Source organism: Amblyraja radiata, chromosome 19 (assembly GCF_010909765.2).
Source record: "Amblyraja radiata isolate CabotCenter1 chromosome 19, sAmbRad1.1.pri, whole genome shotgun sequence".
Classification (NCBI taxonomy): Eukaryota; Metazoa; Chordata; class Chondrichthyes; order Rajiformes; family Rajidae; genus Amblyraja; species Amblyraja radiata.
This window is the reverse complement of record NC_045974.1, coordinates 43825043-43844213: the sequence shown is the minus strand read 5'-3', so window position 1 is coordinate 43844213 and position 19171 is coordinate 43825043. Positions and strand designations below refer to the sequence as shown.

At 41.1% G+C, this 19171-nt stretch overlaps 1 protein-coding gene across 6 annotated transcripts in view; it reads left to right on the top strand.

The window, feature by feature from the left end:
- The window catches only part of foxp2 (forkhead box P2), a 374605-nt gene that overhangs the window by 220900 nt on the left and 134534 nt on the right, over positions 1–19171 (top strand). For all 6 annotated transcript variants that reach the window (XM_033038336.1, XM_033038338.1, XM_033038335.1 and 3 more), the window contains one exon: positions 2905–2994. In XM_033038336.1, coding sequence (XP_032894227.1) covers positions 2905–2994 — 90 coding nt within the window. The remainder of the gene's footprint in view (positions 1–2904; positions 2995–19171) is intronic.

Genomic DNA, 19171 nt, shown 5'->3' with positions numbered 1-19171 from the left:
ATGAATGTTATATTGGCAGCTAAGACCATAATATAATTGCACATAATTTAAATGAAAGATATACTACATATATAACACTATCAAAGATACCCTGGGTAATTTCATCAGATTTACTAAATTAAAAGTAAACGTGCAATTAAAAATCATATAGTAGCGGGTAAAATTAATTTTGTTGGAATAATTTAAAACGGATTGTAGATTAAATGTATAAATATATGGCAAATGTGCGTTCAATTATATTTGGGGCACATGAGCACCACCGTGTTACTCATGGTAACCGAATATTAAGTGGATAATTTTGGAAAGTAGGGAGAATCGTTGTTGTTATCCGCTTTGTACAAATTAGAATCTAATGTTCTGTCCTTGTTTTTTCTATAAAATCCTCTGAAGTTATTAGTTTATTCAGAATTTCAACTTCCATCTTAAAGGTGAATCCCTTTTGTTCATTATTCTGGTTTAACTTGATAAACAGACACATTAGCAGGTGTCCCAGGCCTAAATATTAGGTTTCTCTTCCGTCATTAAGCACAGAGATATTGAACCACATTGCAAATTCTTGGCGTGTTTCACTTCTCGGACTTTATACGTCTTGCATTCTGGCCTCTTACATATTTTAAATTTCACTTGCTGGAATTTTTTTTTTGAGATAATACTGAAATAAATGCTACCAAATACTGAAATAAACGATAACGTTAATTAAATAAGGTATTGTAAATAAAATAAAATTCAGTTTTCTAACATATTCTGTACATTTATTGGATAAAAATTAAAATGTTTAATTTTTCAAAAATAGTTAATGACACAAGGCAGGTTAAAGTTTTGGATGATACCCATCAATCAATATATCAGAATTTATGATTTGGTTTTTAAAAATTGATTGTCACACAATGGGCCTTCAGTCTTAATTGTTTTTCAAAGCCCGTTCAAATCGTTCACAAAATTAAAAATTGCTGTGTTCTAAAAAAATAAACATGTTATAATGTGAAGCAGTCATGGCAGTTCAGCTTATTACATAAAATGTATCAGTGATTAATCAAGTCTTGTTATACAATACTACACTGTATCCGATGTACTGGATATCTCAAAGTGTGATACCTTCTAATTTCTCATGTTTTTGCTACTTAATAAATACTACTGACTAAAACTTTAGAGCTAAGCAATCAAACAAAATGTGTTCAATGTTGTTAAACATGTCTTGCATATAGTTAAAGTTGAACTTTACAAAGCAGGAGACTTTTCAGGGGGAAAATAGGAAACCATAGTGATATAACAATGCTGTACAAAAGTCTCCAAATGTTCAGAATATGCTTGGCAAATTGTTACCAGATCTTTCTATGGCTAGACAAATCAATGTTGTTAGGAGATGGTGCTGCTGCACTCAGTTTGTTTACTTTGGTTTTGTGCGTCTGCCTGCCTTCTCAAAAACTTGCTTGGAGCCAGACTGTAGCAGCCCTCTCTGTCTTTTCATAATTGATCAGGGGATGACTGGCTTCCCGGAGGGTTAAGACGTGGCAACTTTTTTCTGTTTGCTCAGCATCTCAATGCAGTAGTTCAAACATTGTTCACACCAGCTGGCAGTGTAATGCCATATGCACATCCTGTCAAAGCAACTGTTGTCATGGATACTAGAAAGTACTAGAAAACCAACCCCTTGATTCTAATCAAAAATGTACTTTACCCCATCAGAGGTGAATCGGATGTTTTTTGAAAGCAGATTGATCAAGTGAATCTTTACTCTGCACCTAAATTTTTTATCACACATCATGTGCTAACGATTTTGTTTTTGATGACTCCATGTATCTCTGCCGACCAAGACTATTTCCTGGAGTCTGTTTCAAGGATTGTTGATGGGTAGTACCTGTTCTTGCTCATAATGCCAATAGGTTGAAATCAACTACCCACTGTTTTGGGCATTCACATTTGTGTTTTTTTTATTGCAACATTATCTCATGGTAATCCAGTCATTTATTTTTTAGTGTGCTGGGACTTTATTGGGTTTGTGCCCAGTTATATTTATTACATATATTTAATATAATCAAAATCTTTACATAAAGTATCATTTCTGGAGATACATTTCTATTCACTTATGGAGATTTAAACTGTAAGTAAAATGATCATACATGACCAAGGTAATGTATATAAAATCACAAGTGGTGCAGGGGGATACGAAATTTCATTTCACTTAAAACATATCTTTTATAATTAGTGACAAGCACCAGTAAAATAATCAACTGTGTTTTAATTTGTTACCATGTCCCTTCTTTTCATCATTAAAAAGGCTAGTTTTCATATTGTAAGCATTTTCCCTGCCTGCAATCTACAGTCCAGAATCCCCGTTAATCCACTTCCAAGATATCTGATGTTGATTTGTCAATTTTAATTACAGCTTCCAGTAACATTTGAAGTCTTGCGCTTCTGCACCAAAATGATATTATGAATATGCAAATCTATGGTAATAAGAGGGGGAGGGGGTCATTTCTGTTGAACACACACTCACAGTGGATGAATCCCTAGTGGAAACAAGTCTATTGATGCAGTTTACATCAGTTTGTAATGTACTATAAGATTCACTCTTCCGGTAGCTTTCTGCAGAAACTCTGAACTGTTACAGTGTCATGATCAGCTATGGGATTAAAACAAAACTTATGAATCTAGTTTCATGAAATATGTGTTTGTGTTATGAAAGCAAAGAAAAAGTAACCAATGTAGTACAAACAGATGATCTGTATGACGGGGAAAATAAACATTGAAGAACAAAGTACTGTGGTTTGTGAAAAAGGTGGACTATACACAAAATCATTTCATTTTATGTGCATCCTGAATTACCATGACTTTGGTAATAGAATTGAGATCACAGCTTAAGGAAACAAACTTTATGAATAATAATGTTTTTTTGGCTTGCAGGCACTACAAGCAGCAAGACAGCTTCTTCTTCAGCAGCAAAGCAGTGGTCTGAAATCTCCAAAGGGAAACGACAAGCAGCGAGCATTGCAGGTCAGCAAGCTATTACCGATCTTTTGTAGCAACAATAATTGAAAATCTTCAGAAACTTGAGCTCATTTTTTTTTTAGGAAAGCGACTATATTCTAGTCCACAGACAAAAATGGTCGACTTTAAGGTTCAGGTAATTGGCCCTGGATATGATTCCTTGAAAGGGGTTGTAGTTTCAGCATGATTTTAAACTCTGTTTGATTAAGTTACCCGCACCCATTACTTAAAGTGAGGGGTGGAAATAAAGAAGCTTGCTGCTAAATTATTTGATTTGTGCACAGCATAACAAAGGTATAAAGCAGCATTTTTGATATTAAGTGTAGATTTAATAACACAAAATGCCTTCAGTACAAAAATATTTATGGTGCATAACATGAGTATTTATGGAGATGGATAAGAAATAAAATCAACTTCTGCAATTTACAAATATTCAATCTTTGGCTGATATTGTCGACTGATGCCCGCTGAATAGATCACCTGTTATTGAAGTTTTGACCTCTGAACGGGTTGGTTGACAATCCTTGCTTATTCATCGCAGCAGATTTCAAGGAGCCTCTATGGTTGTTGAAATAAAATTAGCTTGGAGATCAAATGAAAGAAGTCTCGGTGAATTGCACACATAGAACCCTCACCATGAAGCTCGTCCTCCAGGCCTTTTAAAAGCATCTTTACAGTGTTGCCGGGGTGGGGGATTTAATGTAGAAACATTTGCTATGGTTGGTTTTCCAGGGAGGAAGCCATAAGGTCTGTGGCTTCTGATTGTCAAAGTTTTCCAACAGCTTTACATTCATTCATCATGCATATATATCCAAGTTGAATCATTTAACCTGTTTACTTGGATGCACGGGAACTTTGTTGACCCTGCAAAACACCAATCAAAATGTTGTTTTGCAACAAGACTAGAGTACAAGAAGTACTTGCTCTCTTACCAAAGCGAGGCCCATTCCAGTTATTATGACAATTTCCTCAACTTGTTCCATTTTAAATTATCTCGGCAATTAGCATATTTTCAACCTTATTTTTAGGCTTAAATTGCAGTGTGAGAACGTGCATTCCTCTCAGCTAATTAGTGCTATCAAGGAACAGTAGGTTGGCTCATTAGTACCATGTGTGTTTAATTAGTGAAGGGAAAATTGGAGTTAACTCATAGTTAATATTTTCACAGAGAGCCACAATGCCAACACCTTCATTTGCAGGCACACCCCTGCATAACTAATCATGGCCTCGTGACTTATAAGATGCATGTTTAGTGAGATCACTAAATTGTTGACAGAATTGTTTAGAGAAATGTGTGAGATCTTTTCTGCAGTGAAATTGGTGGATAAAGGAGGTAATTTGCGTCATCTCTGTAGTTAGCTGAAATTAAAATTGCCGTTTAAACATGAAACAAACCATAACTTCCAAGCCAATATAGTAACATTTTTTCAAAGTATGAAAAATAACTAATATTATTTTATGCATCATCATCATCGTTGAAAAAATCAATGGGCATGGTGCCTTACAATGCTATTTATGACAGTGATCGCATCTTCTGCTGGAATATGGTGACCCTTGGCTCACTAGGAGCTCATCCGCCCTTTGACAGGTCTTGTTTTTGTTCCTGCTGGGGGTCCACAGCCCCCTCCTCACTTGGCAAACCAGGTGGGGGAGACGGTTTAGTTGTTCACTATCCGACCATGGAGCAGGTAGCACGGGATTACATGGTATCCGTGGCAGGGAACTCCCCCCGACCTGACCTGCAAGAAGAATTGATTCTTGGGTCTTATTCAATAAATGTGGGTGAAACATTTGAGCAAGTAGTCAATGAATTTAACTTGCTTTAGATGACTTCTAAATACATGTCAAGCAACAACCAAGATACTCACTTAGTTTATGCAATAATATGCAGACCACATAGACTGAGGGTGCAAGTATGTCCATACCAATTGGTTCACAGGATGACAAATGACCTACTTTATCCATGAGCATCTATCTACATCAACAACTTACCTTTATATTGCCTTTAACATGAACATTTTCCAGGTCACTTCATATGAGCGTTACCAAACAGAATTTGTTTAAAGGCACATGACGAGATAGCAGAGAGCTGAGTCTAACAGATCCAATTTTAGGGACATATAAGGAGAGAATAAAGCTGGCGAGGGAGATAGGTTTGCAAAGGGAATTCTCTATCCGGGGCCCCTCTGCAATGTTGATACCAAAGACCTGCCCACATATTTCTGGTATTCTCCGAGATGTTTGGAGGCAATTTTTACTCAACAAATGCTGGATGTTTAACAGGCAGTCTGTGGATTTCATCTGTATCCATGTGGAAACTAGCATTGTGTTTTGGATGACATCATGATCCCTCATGGGAATGCATGTGTAACAAGGGAATTGGATTCCACTGAGATGCTTCCATCATTGAATATCTTGTTTGCAATCAGTTTCCAGACCAACATAAGAGTAATTGGGTGACGCTTTGGTCGAGACCCTTCTTCAGATCCAAAACATCACCCATTCCTTCCCTCCAGAGATGCTGCCTGTCCCGCTGAGTTACTCCAGCATTTTGTGTCTATCTTCAGTGTAAATCAGCAGCTGCAGTTCCCTGCTACGCATTTGAATAATTGTTCTTGAGAGTAGTAATTATGTGGTCGAGTTTTTCAGAATTCACTTCATGGGTAAGTCTCATCTCCTATAAATAAGAATAAATATTCTTGTGCTGAGATGAGTTCAGCTTTTGGTGCCTTTGATACAAACAACCAACTGTTGATTTTTATTAGGCACAAGACATATCCTGCATTTCCATACAATCTCATTTCACTCTGAGAGAGCACTAGAGCTCTCACATTAAGTTCATAATAATGAGCAAATCCATCAAGTGAGCAAAATAATATTCAAAGCTACCATTGCTCTAAAATGTAACTTCTTACAAATATATATACATAGCCTTTGGCCTCTTTAAATGCCTTACCACGTGTGTTTAAGTCATAGAGTCAGTCATGCAGTGTGGAAACAGGCCCTTCGGTCCAACTTGCCCTTGCTGACCAACATGTCCCATCTACACCAGTCCCACCTGCCTGCAATTGGCCCATACCCTTCTAAACCTATCCTATCCTTTTGCCTGTCCTAAAGTATTTTAAACATTGTGATAGAAGCTGCCTCAACTACTTCTTCTGGCAGCTCATTCCATATACCTACAACCCCTTGTGTAAAAATGTTGCCCCTCAGGTTCTTATTAAATCTTTTGCTCCTGACCTTAGACCTATGTCCATCAGGTTCTTAAAAGACTCTGTGCATTTACCATATCTAATTTCCTCATGATCCTATATGCCTGTATAAGATCACCCCTCATCCTCCTGCACTCTGAATGGTCCTCGCCTGCTCAAACTCCCCCTATAGCTCAGGCCCTTCGACTTCACGCATCATTCTCGTAAATCTTCGTTGCACCCTTTCCACCTCTTTCCTATAACATGATGACCAAAACTGAACACAGTATCCAAATGCAGCCTCACCAAAGACTTGTACAACTGTAGCATGACCTCCCAACTTCTATACTTAATACTCTGACCGATGAGGCCAATGTCCTGAAAGCCTTCGTGACCATCCTATCTACCTGTGACACCACATTCAAGGAACGATGTACTTGCACTCCTAGATTACTCTGCTCTACAACACTCCCCAGAGCTCTGCCTTTCATTGTGTAGGTCCTGCCGTTATTTGTCGCAAATGCAATACTTCTCCATATTAAATTCCATGAACCTTTCCTCAGCCCACCTGATACAATTTTCACCACCATCTTCACTATCTACAATACCACCCACTTTTGTGTCATCTGCAAACTTGCTAATCACGCTTGTACATTCTCATCCGTAAACCACAAACAACAGCCCAGCACTGTCCCATGTGGCACACCACTGGTCACAGGCCAAAGATGAGTAAACTCATCTATTTCTAAGAAATGTCAAATTTTATTCACCAAGGCTTTTGCAAAAAAAAAAGCTTAAATTGGTTTTCTTCATTATAGATCTTCAAACACACATCCCTGATTCAAACAGAAACAATTTTTATTTCAAAAGACTGTGTTATCAGGCCTACCTGGATTTTGAATTTAAAAATGATTCTTTGCTCATCTACAAGAAGAATCAATCCCAGAGCATTGTCCAAGGTTTAATTACTCCTCTCTCTGGCCTGTAAGAGGCTAACATTCAATATTGTAGTACATTATCTTTGTTCCTTACACTGATTTATGGTGTATTTCAAACTCAGCTTTGGTTTTCGTGATAACTACACCATGGTGCAGTGGTAGAGTTGTTGCCTTATAGCGCCAGAGTCTCGAGTTCGATCCTGACTACAGGTGCTGACTATACAGGATTTGTACCTTCTCCCCGTGACCTGTGTAAGTTTTCTCCGGGAATTCCAGCTTCCTCTAATACTCCAAAACCGTGCAGGTTTGTAGGTTAATTGGCTTGCTATAATTGTAAATTGTCCCTAGTGTGTGCAGATAGTGGGGATCACTGGTCGGCACGGACTTGGTGGGCCGAAGGGCCTGTTTCTGCACTGTATCTCTAAACTAAACTAAACTAAACTACATGTGCATGGGCATTTTGATTCTACATGAGGTATGTTGGCAAGATCCAAAGAGTAGTTTCCCCAACAAGTTAAATTAGAAGCAGCATTAATGTCCGCCTTGACCACTTTTATATAAAATAACGTGCTTCTCATATTGAAAGGGTTTTTATTTTTCTACTGTTTCGTCTGATTTAATAAAGTAGGCTCCAAAGGTAAATTATTCAACTTACTTGCTCTCAACCTACTATTGCGAAACTGTTGAGAGCCTTTTTCCATCATTATCTATTTAGAGAATGAAGTTACATGCATCAAGGTGCCCCAAGTAATATCTCAGCTTTAAAGTAACTGTCCAAAATTTAAACACAGATCCAGATGCAGAAAGCTGTGGCTTTCTGTGTAACAAACCATAAGAATGATATCATCCCTTATAATTTACTATTGTTGCAGGAATATTGAATATAAGGTTTCAACTTTCAAGAATCTGAATGTTCCTTGAGGGAGTAAGAACGTGCCCATTTATTCAAAATGGTGAAACTGGGCTGGATTTTATATTCTCAGTGCTGTGGGAACAAAGAGGTTCAGTGGTACGAAGCTTGAAAGGCAAACCATCGCCTGGTTGCATTTCCAGTCAGTGTATTATCACACATCTCTATCTTTAGACCAATTTGTAAGTGAGCAAGGTGACCATTTACCAGCGTCCGTTTCAGTTCCAGTAGGTCAAGTAAGATGAACCTAAGTCCCCATCCAATGAGCTGTTGCTTCCTTACAAACAATCTCTCCAGGTGAAGGATGTTCCTTAGAGGCAGATACAATACGGAGATGCAGCGGTAGAGTCGTTGCCTTACAGCGCCAAAGACCCGGGTTCAATTCTGACCAGGGGTGCTGTTTGTACATTCTCCCTGTGACCTGCGTGGGTTTTCTCCAGGATCTCCAGTTTCATCCCACACTCCAAAGACATACAGGTTTGTAGGCTAATTGGCTTTGGTAAAAATTATAAATAGTCCCTCGTGTGTGTAGGATAGTGTTAGTGTGCGAGGATCGCTGGTCGGCGCGGTCTCAGTAGGCCAAAGGGCCTGTTTCCGTGCTGCATCTCTGAACAATAGTGGTGTTTACCAATCTTTTAGATAGACACATGGATAAAAAGGGATGGAGGCATATGGATCAGGTGCAAGCAGGTGAGCTCAGTTTATTTTGGCATCATATTCAGCACAGTGGGGCATGTGCCTACACTGTACTCTTCTATGTTCTATGTATTACTGATGGAGGTTAATTCCTTGACTCCAAGCCAGAATTAGCTCAAGACGTTCTCTACCACATTGTGGGTCAATGGACATCGGAGAGTAAACAATCCAAGTGAAAATCTTTCTTTTTCTAAATGACATCAAAATATTTTCTTAAATTATTCTTGTTAGGTAGGAAAGGTTAGACTAAAAATCTATCCCACAACTGCAGAATTTGCAGCACCCTCATTAATCTTTTCTGCACTCTATCCAGCCTAATGACATCACTCAAAGAGCTGGGCAACCAGAAGTAGGTACAATGATTTTCAGGGCACCCTATCAAGACATATTTAATGCAGAAGTCACTGAGCGGGTGGCAAAGTTCCAGACCACTGCCCCGAGTTTTGAAGTTTTTACCCCCATGGGAACATCCAGCTGTGAGCACACTCTGAACTCTGCTACTCCTCACAATGCCATCCTGCTTGGAGAAAATTACTCAGAAATGTGTTGCCCCTTACGAGGCCATTTTGTCTGGAAAAATTGTGGTTGAACAACCAATGATGCCCCAACTGTAAAAAAAGGTTCAACAAAATTTGATCAGACCTTGGACTTTCTAATCCACTTTGCAATTCCCTTTCTGATGGAGGGGAAAACAAGCAAGTGTGGAAGTTAAGACAACAGTATTGTTGAAACACATTATTGTAACAACAGTATTAGGGGTGGCACAGTGGAACAGCTGATAGAACTGCTGCCTCTCAGCACCAGAGACACTGACCTCGGGTGACTTCTGTGCCGAGTTCTCCCTGTGACTGTGTGGGTTTCCACCGACTGCTCCGGTTTCCTCTCGCATTCCAAAGACATGCGGGTTTGTAGGTTATATGGCCGCTGTACAGACTCCCCAAATGGGTGGGGAGTGGATGAGAAAGTGCCAGTGTAAGTGGGTGATTGATGGTCAATGTGGACCCAATGGGCTGACAAACCTGTTTCCTTGCTGTATCTCTAAACTAAACTAAACTCACAGAATAAATCAACAAAGTCTCCACAACCTGGAGAAAATTGTGAGAGATTTGGAAAAGTTGTGCAGTTTAAAAGTAGAATGATAAGGCATGAATATTGCCACAGATTATCTGTAGATATATATATCTAAAGAAAACCAGTAGTTAGACGTGGATGCAAAAATTACTACTGACACATGGAAATGTTCGCTAGAATGTAAGGGAGTAGAAGTGAAAATTGCAGGGTTATCCAAATTACATTATACATGTCACGATGGAAGAAAGAGAGGAAGAATTTGCTGCAGTTGAGTTTTCTTAGATAATACCAATTCACTATATATCACAATCTTTTTCGAACAAGGAATCTGTCCTTGAAGGATAAAATACATTGGCATTGCTGCCCTTGACTGGCAATGTACTCTGGTGACTTAAAGGGCCTGTCCCACTTGGGCGTCATTTGCGCGTCATATACGCGACATCCTAAAAATTGGTTGGCGCGTCGTGATGCGCGCATGGCAAGGCGTGGTGGCGTATGCAGTGACACGCGGTAACGCGCTGCGCCCCAGGATTTAGCAGTGCTCAAAATCCTCGCGCGCCACCTACGTGACGTATCCCTTCCGCACGCTGACGTACTGATGGCGTACACTGACGTACTGACGCCGTAAGTGTAGCGCGTAGTGACGCATGGTTACGCACGGTGACGCACAAACATAGCCTATGCTAATTTATTATGCATCACCGTGCGTCAACGTCCGTAACCATGCAGCGCCCGTATGCCGTCGGCACGCCATTTGTGCGTCATTTGAGCGCTGCACCACGTGACCACACGGGTATAAAGCGCGCGTAGTTTGAAAAATGTTCCCCAAAGTATCTTTGATTTTCACTGGGAAAATCCTTGCCAAGGAGATCAGACTAAGTACGAAAGACTAAGGACGCAAATGGCTCCAAAAAGAAGTAGGGCCCTCAAGAGCACTTGGCGCGCGAATGTCGTACTGCTAAACGATTTCCGCGCGACAGTCACTACCGGCCTGTCACGTAAATGAAGCGCCAATGACGCCCAAGTGGGACAGGCCCTTTACCATCTTGCATTAAGTGCTGATCAGTTCCAAAATTATTCATCTGGAGACCAGCCCAGGAGCTGATCTTTTTTTAAGTAACTTGCCCATGTCAGGAAAATTATACAGGAAAATGCATGTTCTATCCTGATATTGTTTGGAGCAGCCAATTTACGATTTAAATACAGTATCGAGAAACTGCTGGAAATCTCTCTCATTCACTCTCAACCTCCTCCCTCTCTCACTTTTTTTTTCACTCTCTCTCTTTCTTTCCCTCTACTTCAGCTTTTTGGCAGTCCTCCTATTCCCCAGCCCATCCCCTCTATCTCTCCATCCTACCTTCCTCCTGCCCCGCTCAATTCTCACCTCAACCCTTCCCCTCCCCTTCCCACCTCTTACTGATTCCATCCTCTACAATCTCTCACATGGGCCCCAGCTATGCCTACCATTCTGATGATACATTGAACAATCCTTGCTCCAGACGCACACAGCTAACATCTCCCAACTCTTTCTCCGCTACATTTACAACTGCATCGGGGCTGTCTCTTGCACTTGTTGATTTGATTAACTTTACCTCGAATGTCCACCTTGCTCTCAAATTTCCTTGGACTATCTCTGACATCTCTGCCCCTTCTCTTGATCTCCGTGTCTCCATCACAATGGACAGACTATCAATGACAAACCCTCCCACTCCCACAGGTATCTGCTTCCTCCGGCTTCACATTTCGTGCCTCTATTTCCTTATCTCACACCTTTTGTCTTTTCATCTCTGGCCTTTGTCCAACCATCTGCCTATCAACCCTCCCCCCTCACCTGTATCCACCTGCCACTCACCTGCCCCTCCTCTTTTCCAGCTTTCCACTACAATCAGTCTGAATATGGGTCCAGACCCGAAACCTCACCTGCCCATGTTGTCCAAAGATGCTGCTGACCTGCTGAATTACTCCAGCATTTTGTCTTTTTTTTTGGTCAGTTTTTAAATGTCTATGATGATCCAATGCTTAGCAACGTTTAATTAATTTGGGGAAATTTATTGGAATGGACTGCATCAATAAGACACATTAAGTTTTAGTTTAGTTTTAGTTTTAGAGATACAGAGTGAAGGCAGGCCCTTCGGCCCACTTGGTCCGTGCCGACCACTGATCCCTGTGTATTAACACTATCCTACACACAAGGGACAATTTTTAAAAACATTTATCAAGCCAATCTATCTACATACCTGTACGTCTTTGAAGTGAGAGAGGAAACAGAAGATCTCGGTGAAAACCCACGCAGGTCACGGGGAGAACGTACAAACTCTTCAATTTGCCTGCATTTCTACAGATTATGCCATAGGTTCAAGGTGAAGGGGAAAAGATTTAATAGGAATCCGTGGGGTAACTTTTTCACACAGATGGTAGTGGGTTTATGGAACAAGCTGCCAGAGGAGGTAGTTGAGGCTGGGACTATCCCATCGTTTAAGAAACAGTTGGACAGGTACATGGATAGGACAGGTTTGGAGGGATATGGCCCAAGCGCAGGCATTATTGGCCGTTGTGGGCCAGTTGGGCCGAAGGACCTGTTTCCACACTGTATTAATCACTGTAAACTATGATTAATAATCTGAATGAAAGATGCAAAAATCAAATTTTAGCTCTGTCTTTTCACATGCTCATTGATATAGAAATCCAGAAAATCTCATAGTAGAAGAGAACGGGGAAGAATAAATTAATAATGGTCGCTTCCAAGATTATACTCATTTTTTAACTTCTAAATGATTTCCCCAGGTTATTTATCTCAGTAAATCACTGCTCCCATTCTCTATCTTGTTTAGGCATCAGATGCTCACCACTGTTAGAAGCAGCTTCAAGCTGAAGTTTTCAAAAGAAGCCAGGCCTTTATACTCTTATTTGTAAACCGCTGATGGAAACAGATAAATAACAGCCTGCCATTTTGTCGGCAGCTAAACATGGAGATGTAATAGGTAGCAGTAAATAAGAAGCAAATAAATAAGTGTTTAGAACAGTTTACAGATGAAAAGCTGGAACATTCTGTGCAGTCCTTTGAAGTAACATTTATGTTCTTGCTGTCAATGAAATGGATTTGATAGCACACAGAGCTGTACATGCCTTTTTTAGTTCCAAGATACAAGATACAAGAGAGTTTATTGTCATGTGTCCCAGATAGTAAGTAAGTAAGTAAGTAAGTAGGACAATGACATTCTTGCTTTGCATCAGCACAACAGAATATAGTAGGTATGAATACAGAACAGATCAGTGTGTCCATATACCATTATATAAATATATACACACATGAATAAATAAAACAGATAAAGTGCAAATAACAGATAATGGGCTATAAATGTTCAGAGTTTTGTTTGAGTTGAGTTTAATAGCCTGATGGCTGTGGGGAAGCAGCTGTTTCTGAACCTGGACGTTGCAGTCTTCAGGCTCCTGTACCTTTTACCTGAAGCTAGTGGGGAGATGAGTGTGTGGCCAGGATGGTGTTGGTCCTTGATTATGCTGCCAGCCTTTTTGAGGCAGCGACTGTGATAGATCCCCTCGAAGGTAGGCAGGCCAGAGCCGATGATGGACTGGGCAGTGTTTACTACTTTTTGTAGTCTTTTTCGCTCCTGGGCGCTCAAGTTGCCGAACCAAGCCACGATGCAACCAGTCAGCATGCTCTCTACTGTGCACCTGTAGAAGTTACAGAGAGTCCTCCTTGACAAACCGACTCTCCGTAATCTTCTCAGGAAGTAGAGGCGCTGATGTGCTTTCTTTATAATTGCATCAGTGTTCTCGGACCAGGAGAGATTTTCAGAGATGTGCACGCCCAGGAATTTGAAGCTCTTGACCCTTTTAACCATCAACCTGTTGATATAAATGGGACTATGGGTCCCCATCCTACTCCTTCCAAAGTCCACAATCAGTTCCTTGGTTTTGCTGGTGTTGAGGGCCAGGTTATTGTGCTGGCACCATTTGGTCAGTCGGTCGATCTCTCTTCTATACTCCGACTCGTCCCCATCAGTGATACGTCCCACAACGACCCATGTCGTCAGCGAACTTGATGATGGAGTTCACACTATGACCAGCTACGCAGTCATGAGTATAGAGTGAGTGCAGCAGGGGGCTGAGCACGCAGCCTTGAGGTGCTCCCGTGCTGATTGTTATTGAGGCTGATACCTTTCCACCAATTCGAACAGTCTGTGGTCTGTGAATGAGGAAGTCGAGGATCCAATTGCAGAGAGAGTTTAGTTTAGTTTAGAGATACAACGCGGAAACAGGCCCTTTGGCCCACTGAACCCGTGCTGACCAGTGATCCCCACACACTAACACTACCCTACACACACTAAGGACAATTTTTAATTATACCAAGCCAATTAACCTACAAATCTGTATTACTTTGAAATGTGGGAAGAAACTAGAGGTCCCGGAGAAAACCCACGCAGGTCATTGGGAGAACGTACAAACTCTGTACATACAGCACCTGTAGTCAGTATCGAACCTGTGTATCTGACGCTGTAAGGCAGCAACTCTACCGCTGCCATCGCGCCGCCTTGTGGTATAACAGCTTGTGCTATAAGCTCCCAACGAAGAAAACTAAGCCCAACGCCAAATTAGTATCTAAACTGTTTATACACATCTGGAAAGAGTACAGAGATTTACAAGGATATTGTCGGGACTCAAGGGACTGAGCTGTAGCGAGAGGTTTGGCAAAGTAGGGCTTTAATCCTTGGCATGCAGGAGGATAAGGTGTGATCTTTTGGCCAGAGTATGGGAATCAAGAACCAGAGCACATAGGTGCAAGGTGAAAAGAGAAAGATTTAATAGGAACTTGAGAGGAAACTGTTTCACTCAGAGGACAGTTGGTGTACGCAACGAGCTGCCAGAAGAGGTTGTTGAGGCAAGTATAATTACAGCATGTACACTTGGACAGGTTCTTGGATGGGAAAGGCCGAGAGATACATGCCAAATGCAGGCAAGTAGGACATGCTTAGGTGGGGCACCTTGTTCGACATGGATGAGTTGGGTTGAGGCAGCTGTCTCTATGCGGTTTGGTTCTATGACGTTGATCCAGCAGTCACTGATGTGCTTCTCTTTTGAAAAATCCATTCATTTAGAACACAGAACATAGGTGTGCCTCATGGTTCAGTGCTGGGCCCGTTACTGTTTGTCATCTACATCAATGATTTGGATGAGAACATACAGGGCAAGATTAGCAAGTTTGCTGATGATACAAAAGTTAGCAGTTTTGCAGATAGTTGCGAAAGATTGCAGCAGGATCTGGATCGATTGGCCAGGTGGGCAGAGTAATAGTTGATGGAATTTAATACAGAAAAGCGTGAGGTGTTGCATTTTGGGACGTCGAACAAGGGCAGGACCTACACAGTAAATGGTAGGCCTCTGGGTGGTGTTGTAGAGCAGAGGGATCTAGGAGTGCAGGTGCATGGTTCCTTGAAGGTCGTTCTTTACAGGTATGTGGCGACTATTTGCATACCTTGGGCATGCAAGCAAAGAATTTCACTGTCACTAGTCATATGTGACACTAAAGCATTCATTCACTCATTCATTCAATTGTAATTTTATATACTTCTATCAGTTTGTCCCCATAACCTCAGGTGTTCCAGAGAAAACAATCCAAGTCTGTCGAATCCCTCCCTAAAGCTAAAACCTCATAATCCAGGCATCATTCTGGTAAACCTTTTCTGCATCCTTTATAAAGCCTCTGTATCCGTTCTGTAATGGGATGACCAGAACAGCACGCAATACTCCAAAGGCAGTCTAACCAAAGTCCTGCACCATGACTTCCTGACTGTTATACTAAATACCTCGATCTTTGAAAGTAAACATACCATTTGCCTTCTTCACCAATCTAGCAACTTGTGTTGCCACTTTCAGGTTGTTATGGACTTGGACCATAAGATTCAAGAGCCAATAGTGTTTTAGTGTCACATGTCCCAGATAGAACAATGAAATTCTTACTTGCAACAACACAACAAAATATGTAAACATAGTATACTGTAAACAAGATAATAAATGAGACAGAAAAGTTCCGTGATTGTGTATATATATACATAGATATGTACACACACACACACACACACACACACATACACACACACACGCACACATATGTTATATATATATACATTAAAAAATATACACACATACACATGAAAGCATACAAACAATAATAGTGCAAAAAGGCAAAACCAATGCCCGCATCTACGTAGTTCAGAGCTTAATGGAGGTTGTAGTGTTTAATAGCTGTAGGGAAGAAGCTGTTCCTGAACCTGGCCATTACAGGTTTCAGGCTCCTGTACCTTCATCCCAATGGCAGGGGGGAAATGAGTGTGTGGCCAGGATGGTGTGGGTCTCTGATGATGCTGGCTGCATTTTTGAGGCAGCGACTCCGGTAAATCCCTTCAATAGAGGGGAGGTCAGAGTCCGTGATGGACTTTTTGTACCACTTTTTGCAGTCTACTTCACTCCTGGGCTTTCAAGTTGCCGAACCAGGCTGTGATGCAACCAGTCAAAATGCTCTCTACTGTACACATGTAGTAGTTCAAAGAATCCTCACTGACATTCCGAATCTCCGTAATCTTCTCAGCAAGTAGAGGCGTTGATGGGCTTTCTTTATAATTTTATCAGTGTGCTGGGTCCATGAAATATCTAAAGTCCACAATCAGTTCCTTGGTCTTACTGACATTGAGAGACAGGGTGTTGTGCTAGCATCATTTGGTTAGTCGATGGATCTTTCTTCTATACTCTGATTGATCGCCATCTGTAATTCGTCCAACAACGTGGGGTCGGCGAACTTGAAAATGGAGTTTGCACTGTGTCCGGCTACTCAGTCACGAGTACCGAGTGAGTAGAGCAGGAGGCTGATCACGTAGCCTTGAGGTGCTCACATACTGATTGTTAGTGAGGAAGAAGTGTTTTTGCCAATTCGAACAGACTGTGGTCTGTGGATGAGGAAGTCGAGGATCCAGTTGCAGAGGGATGTGCAGAGACCCAGTTCCGTGAGCTTGGTAACCTGGAGAGGATGATAGTATTGAACATATAGTAATCTATAAACACCAGCCTGACGTATGTGTTTTTATTGTCCAAGTAGTCCAGTGCAGAGTGGAGAGCCAGTAAGATTGTATCCTCTGTTAACAATAGACAATAGAGAATAGACAATAGGTGCAGGAGTAGGCCATTCGGCCCTTTGAGCCAGCGCCGCCATTCAATGTGATCATGGCTGATCATCCACAATCAGTACCCCGTTCCTGCCTTCTCCCCATATCCATTGACTCCGCTATCTTTAAGAGCTCTAGCTAACTCTCTCTTGAAAGCATCCAGAGAATTGGCCTCCACTGCCTGAGGCAGAGAATTCCACAGATTCACAACTCTCTGGGTAAAAAAGTTTTTCCTCATCGCAGTACTAAATGGCCTACCCCTTATTCTTAAACTGTGCCCCTGGTTCTGGACTCCCCCAACATCGGGAGCATGTTTCATGCCTTTAGCATGTCCAATCCCTTAATAATCTTATATGTTTCAAGAAGATTACCCTCTCATCCTTCTAAATTCTAGTGTATACAAGCCCAGTCGCTCCATTTTTTCGACATATGACAGTCCCGCCATCCCGGGAATTAACCTTGTAAACCTACGCTGCACTCCCTCAATAGCAAGAATGTTCTTCCTCAGATTTAGAGACCAAAACTGCAAACAATACTCCAGGTGTGGTCTCACTAGGGCCCTAGATCCTCTAGCCACTAGTACAACTGGGAGATTGGCTGTGTCTTTCTTAGTGAAGACAGATCCAAAGTACCTGTTCAACTCTTCTGTCATTTCCTTGTTCCCCATAATAAATTCACCTGTTTCTGTCTTCAAGGGTCCAACTTTGGTCTTAACTAATTTTTTCCTCTTCACATACCTAAAGAAGCTTTTACTATCCTTCTTTATATTCTTGGCTAGCTTATCTTCGTACCTCATCTTTTCTCCCCATATTGCCTTTTTAGTTATCTGCTGTTGCTCTTTAAAAGTTTCCCATTCCTCTGGCTTCCTGCTCATCTTTGCTATGTTATACTTTTATTTTTATACTCTCCTTGACTTCCCTTGTCAGCCACGGTTGCCTCTTACTCCCCTTAGAACCTTTCTTCCTCTTTGGAACGAACTAATCCTGCACCTGGTGTGGAAGTATACATCCATACGCCACTATTGTCATTAAAATAGAGTGAAATAGCATCACATTAGTTTTCCATGCATGTGGTTCTTAAGCTAGCCACTATGAAGACAGGATGGGGAAACAAAAACATTAGGTGATCCAGACTGCCTCGGTATTTCACTCTCCTCAGAACAGGATGTCTAAAGGTATTAGCAAAGCTAATATATTCATCTTATAACTGTTGTCCAAGGTCACTTCTCCATAGTCACCGCCAAGGAAATATATCAAGGTTTGGTTATAATATGGTTAATAGTTAACGGAGGTAGCTTACTATGATGCTTGTTATTATCTACAGTAAGCATTCTTTCACTTTGTATCACTTCAACACTGAAGTGTTGTATTTGGAAACTTTAGAACAACCCACTATCATTAGTTTTGATGATCTTCTGATGGCTATAAAACTTTGCAGCCTGCATGTTCTTACCATATCTTACCCTGATTATTCTAAAGCAAGGGTCACTTAAAGACAGTCTTCACTAATCAATATAGCATTCCTACTGCGGCTTCAGTTTGAGGCGATTTGTGTTAAATTACATTGGGAGCAGATTCATCTGGTGTTCAAAAAATATTTCTATTCAACAGTGAGAGAAATTCATAAAAAGGGCCAAAATGTTCTCCCAATGTATGGTATAATTGTAAATGTAAAAAGCAGTCAATGTCCCATTCCCTTTCGGAGTTACAGGGTATAGTGAGCTCCCCTCATATCTCAGAGCAACTGAGCCACCACAATATTGTGCTCAGCACAGTAGCGAGGATTCCACTCCGTGAATCTGCATTTGTGTTCTGGCACTTGTCTGCGTCTTTGTGAATATCTAAGGTTATCAGAATGGATTCCTTTCAGTATTGCTGTTTCTGTCTGCATTCCTTCCAAGTTGTGTCACCCTCTCCAATATCAATGTATTTACAGCCCTTTGATCTCTCAGTCGCTTATTCATTCTCCAGGAAGGCCTAAAGCACAAGACATGTGGGAATTGTCGCATGTGCGGTTAAAGTCCAGTCGCATGTGCTGTGTCATTTGCACAGCTTTGGGATATTTGTAATTCCATGGTCTGGATTTTTTTTTTTTTTTTTTTTTGAAATGATAAAACCCAGCCAGTTGAGACAGGGATATCCCAAAATGGTCAGGAATTACAAGTTGGCAGATGGAAAGTTACTCTGGTGAAAAATATGA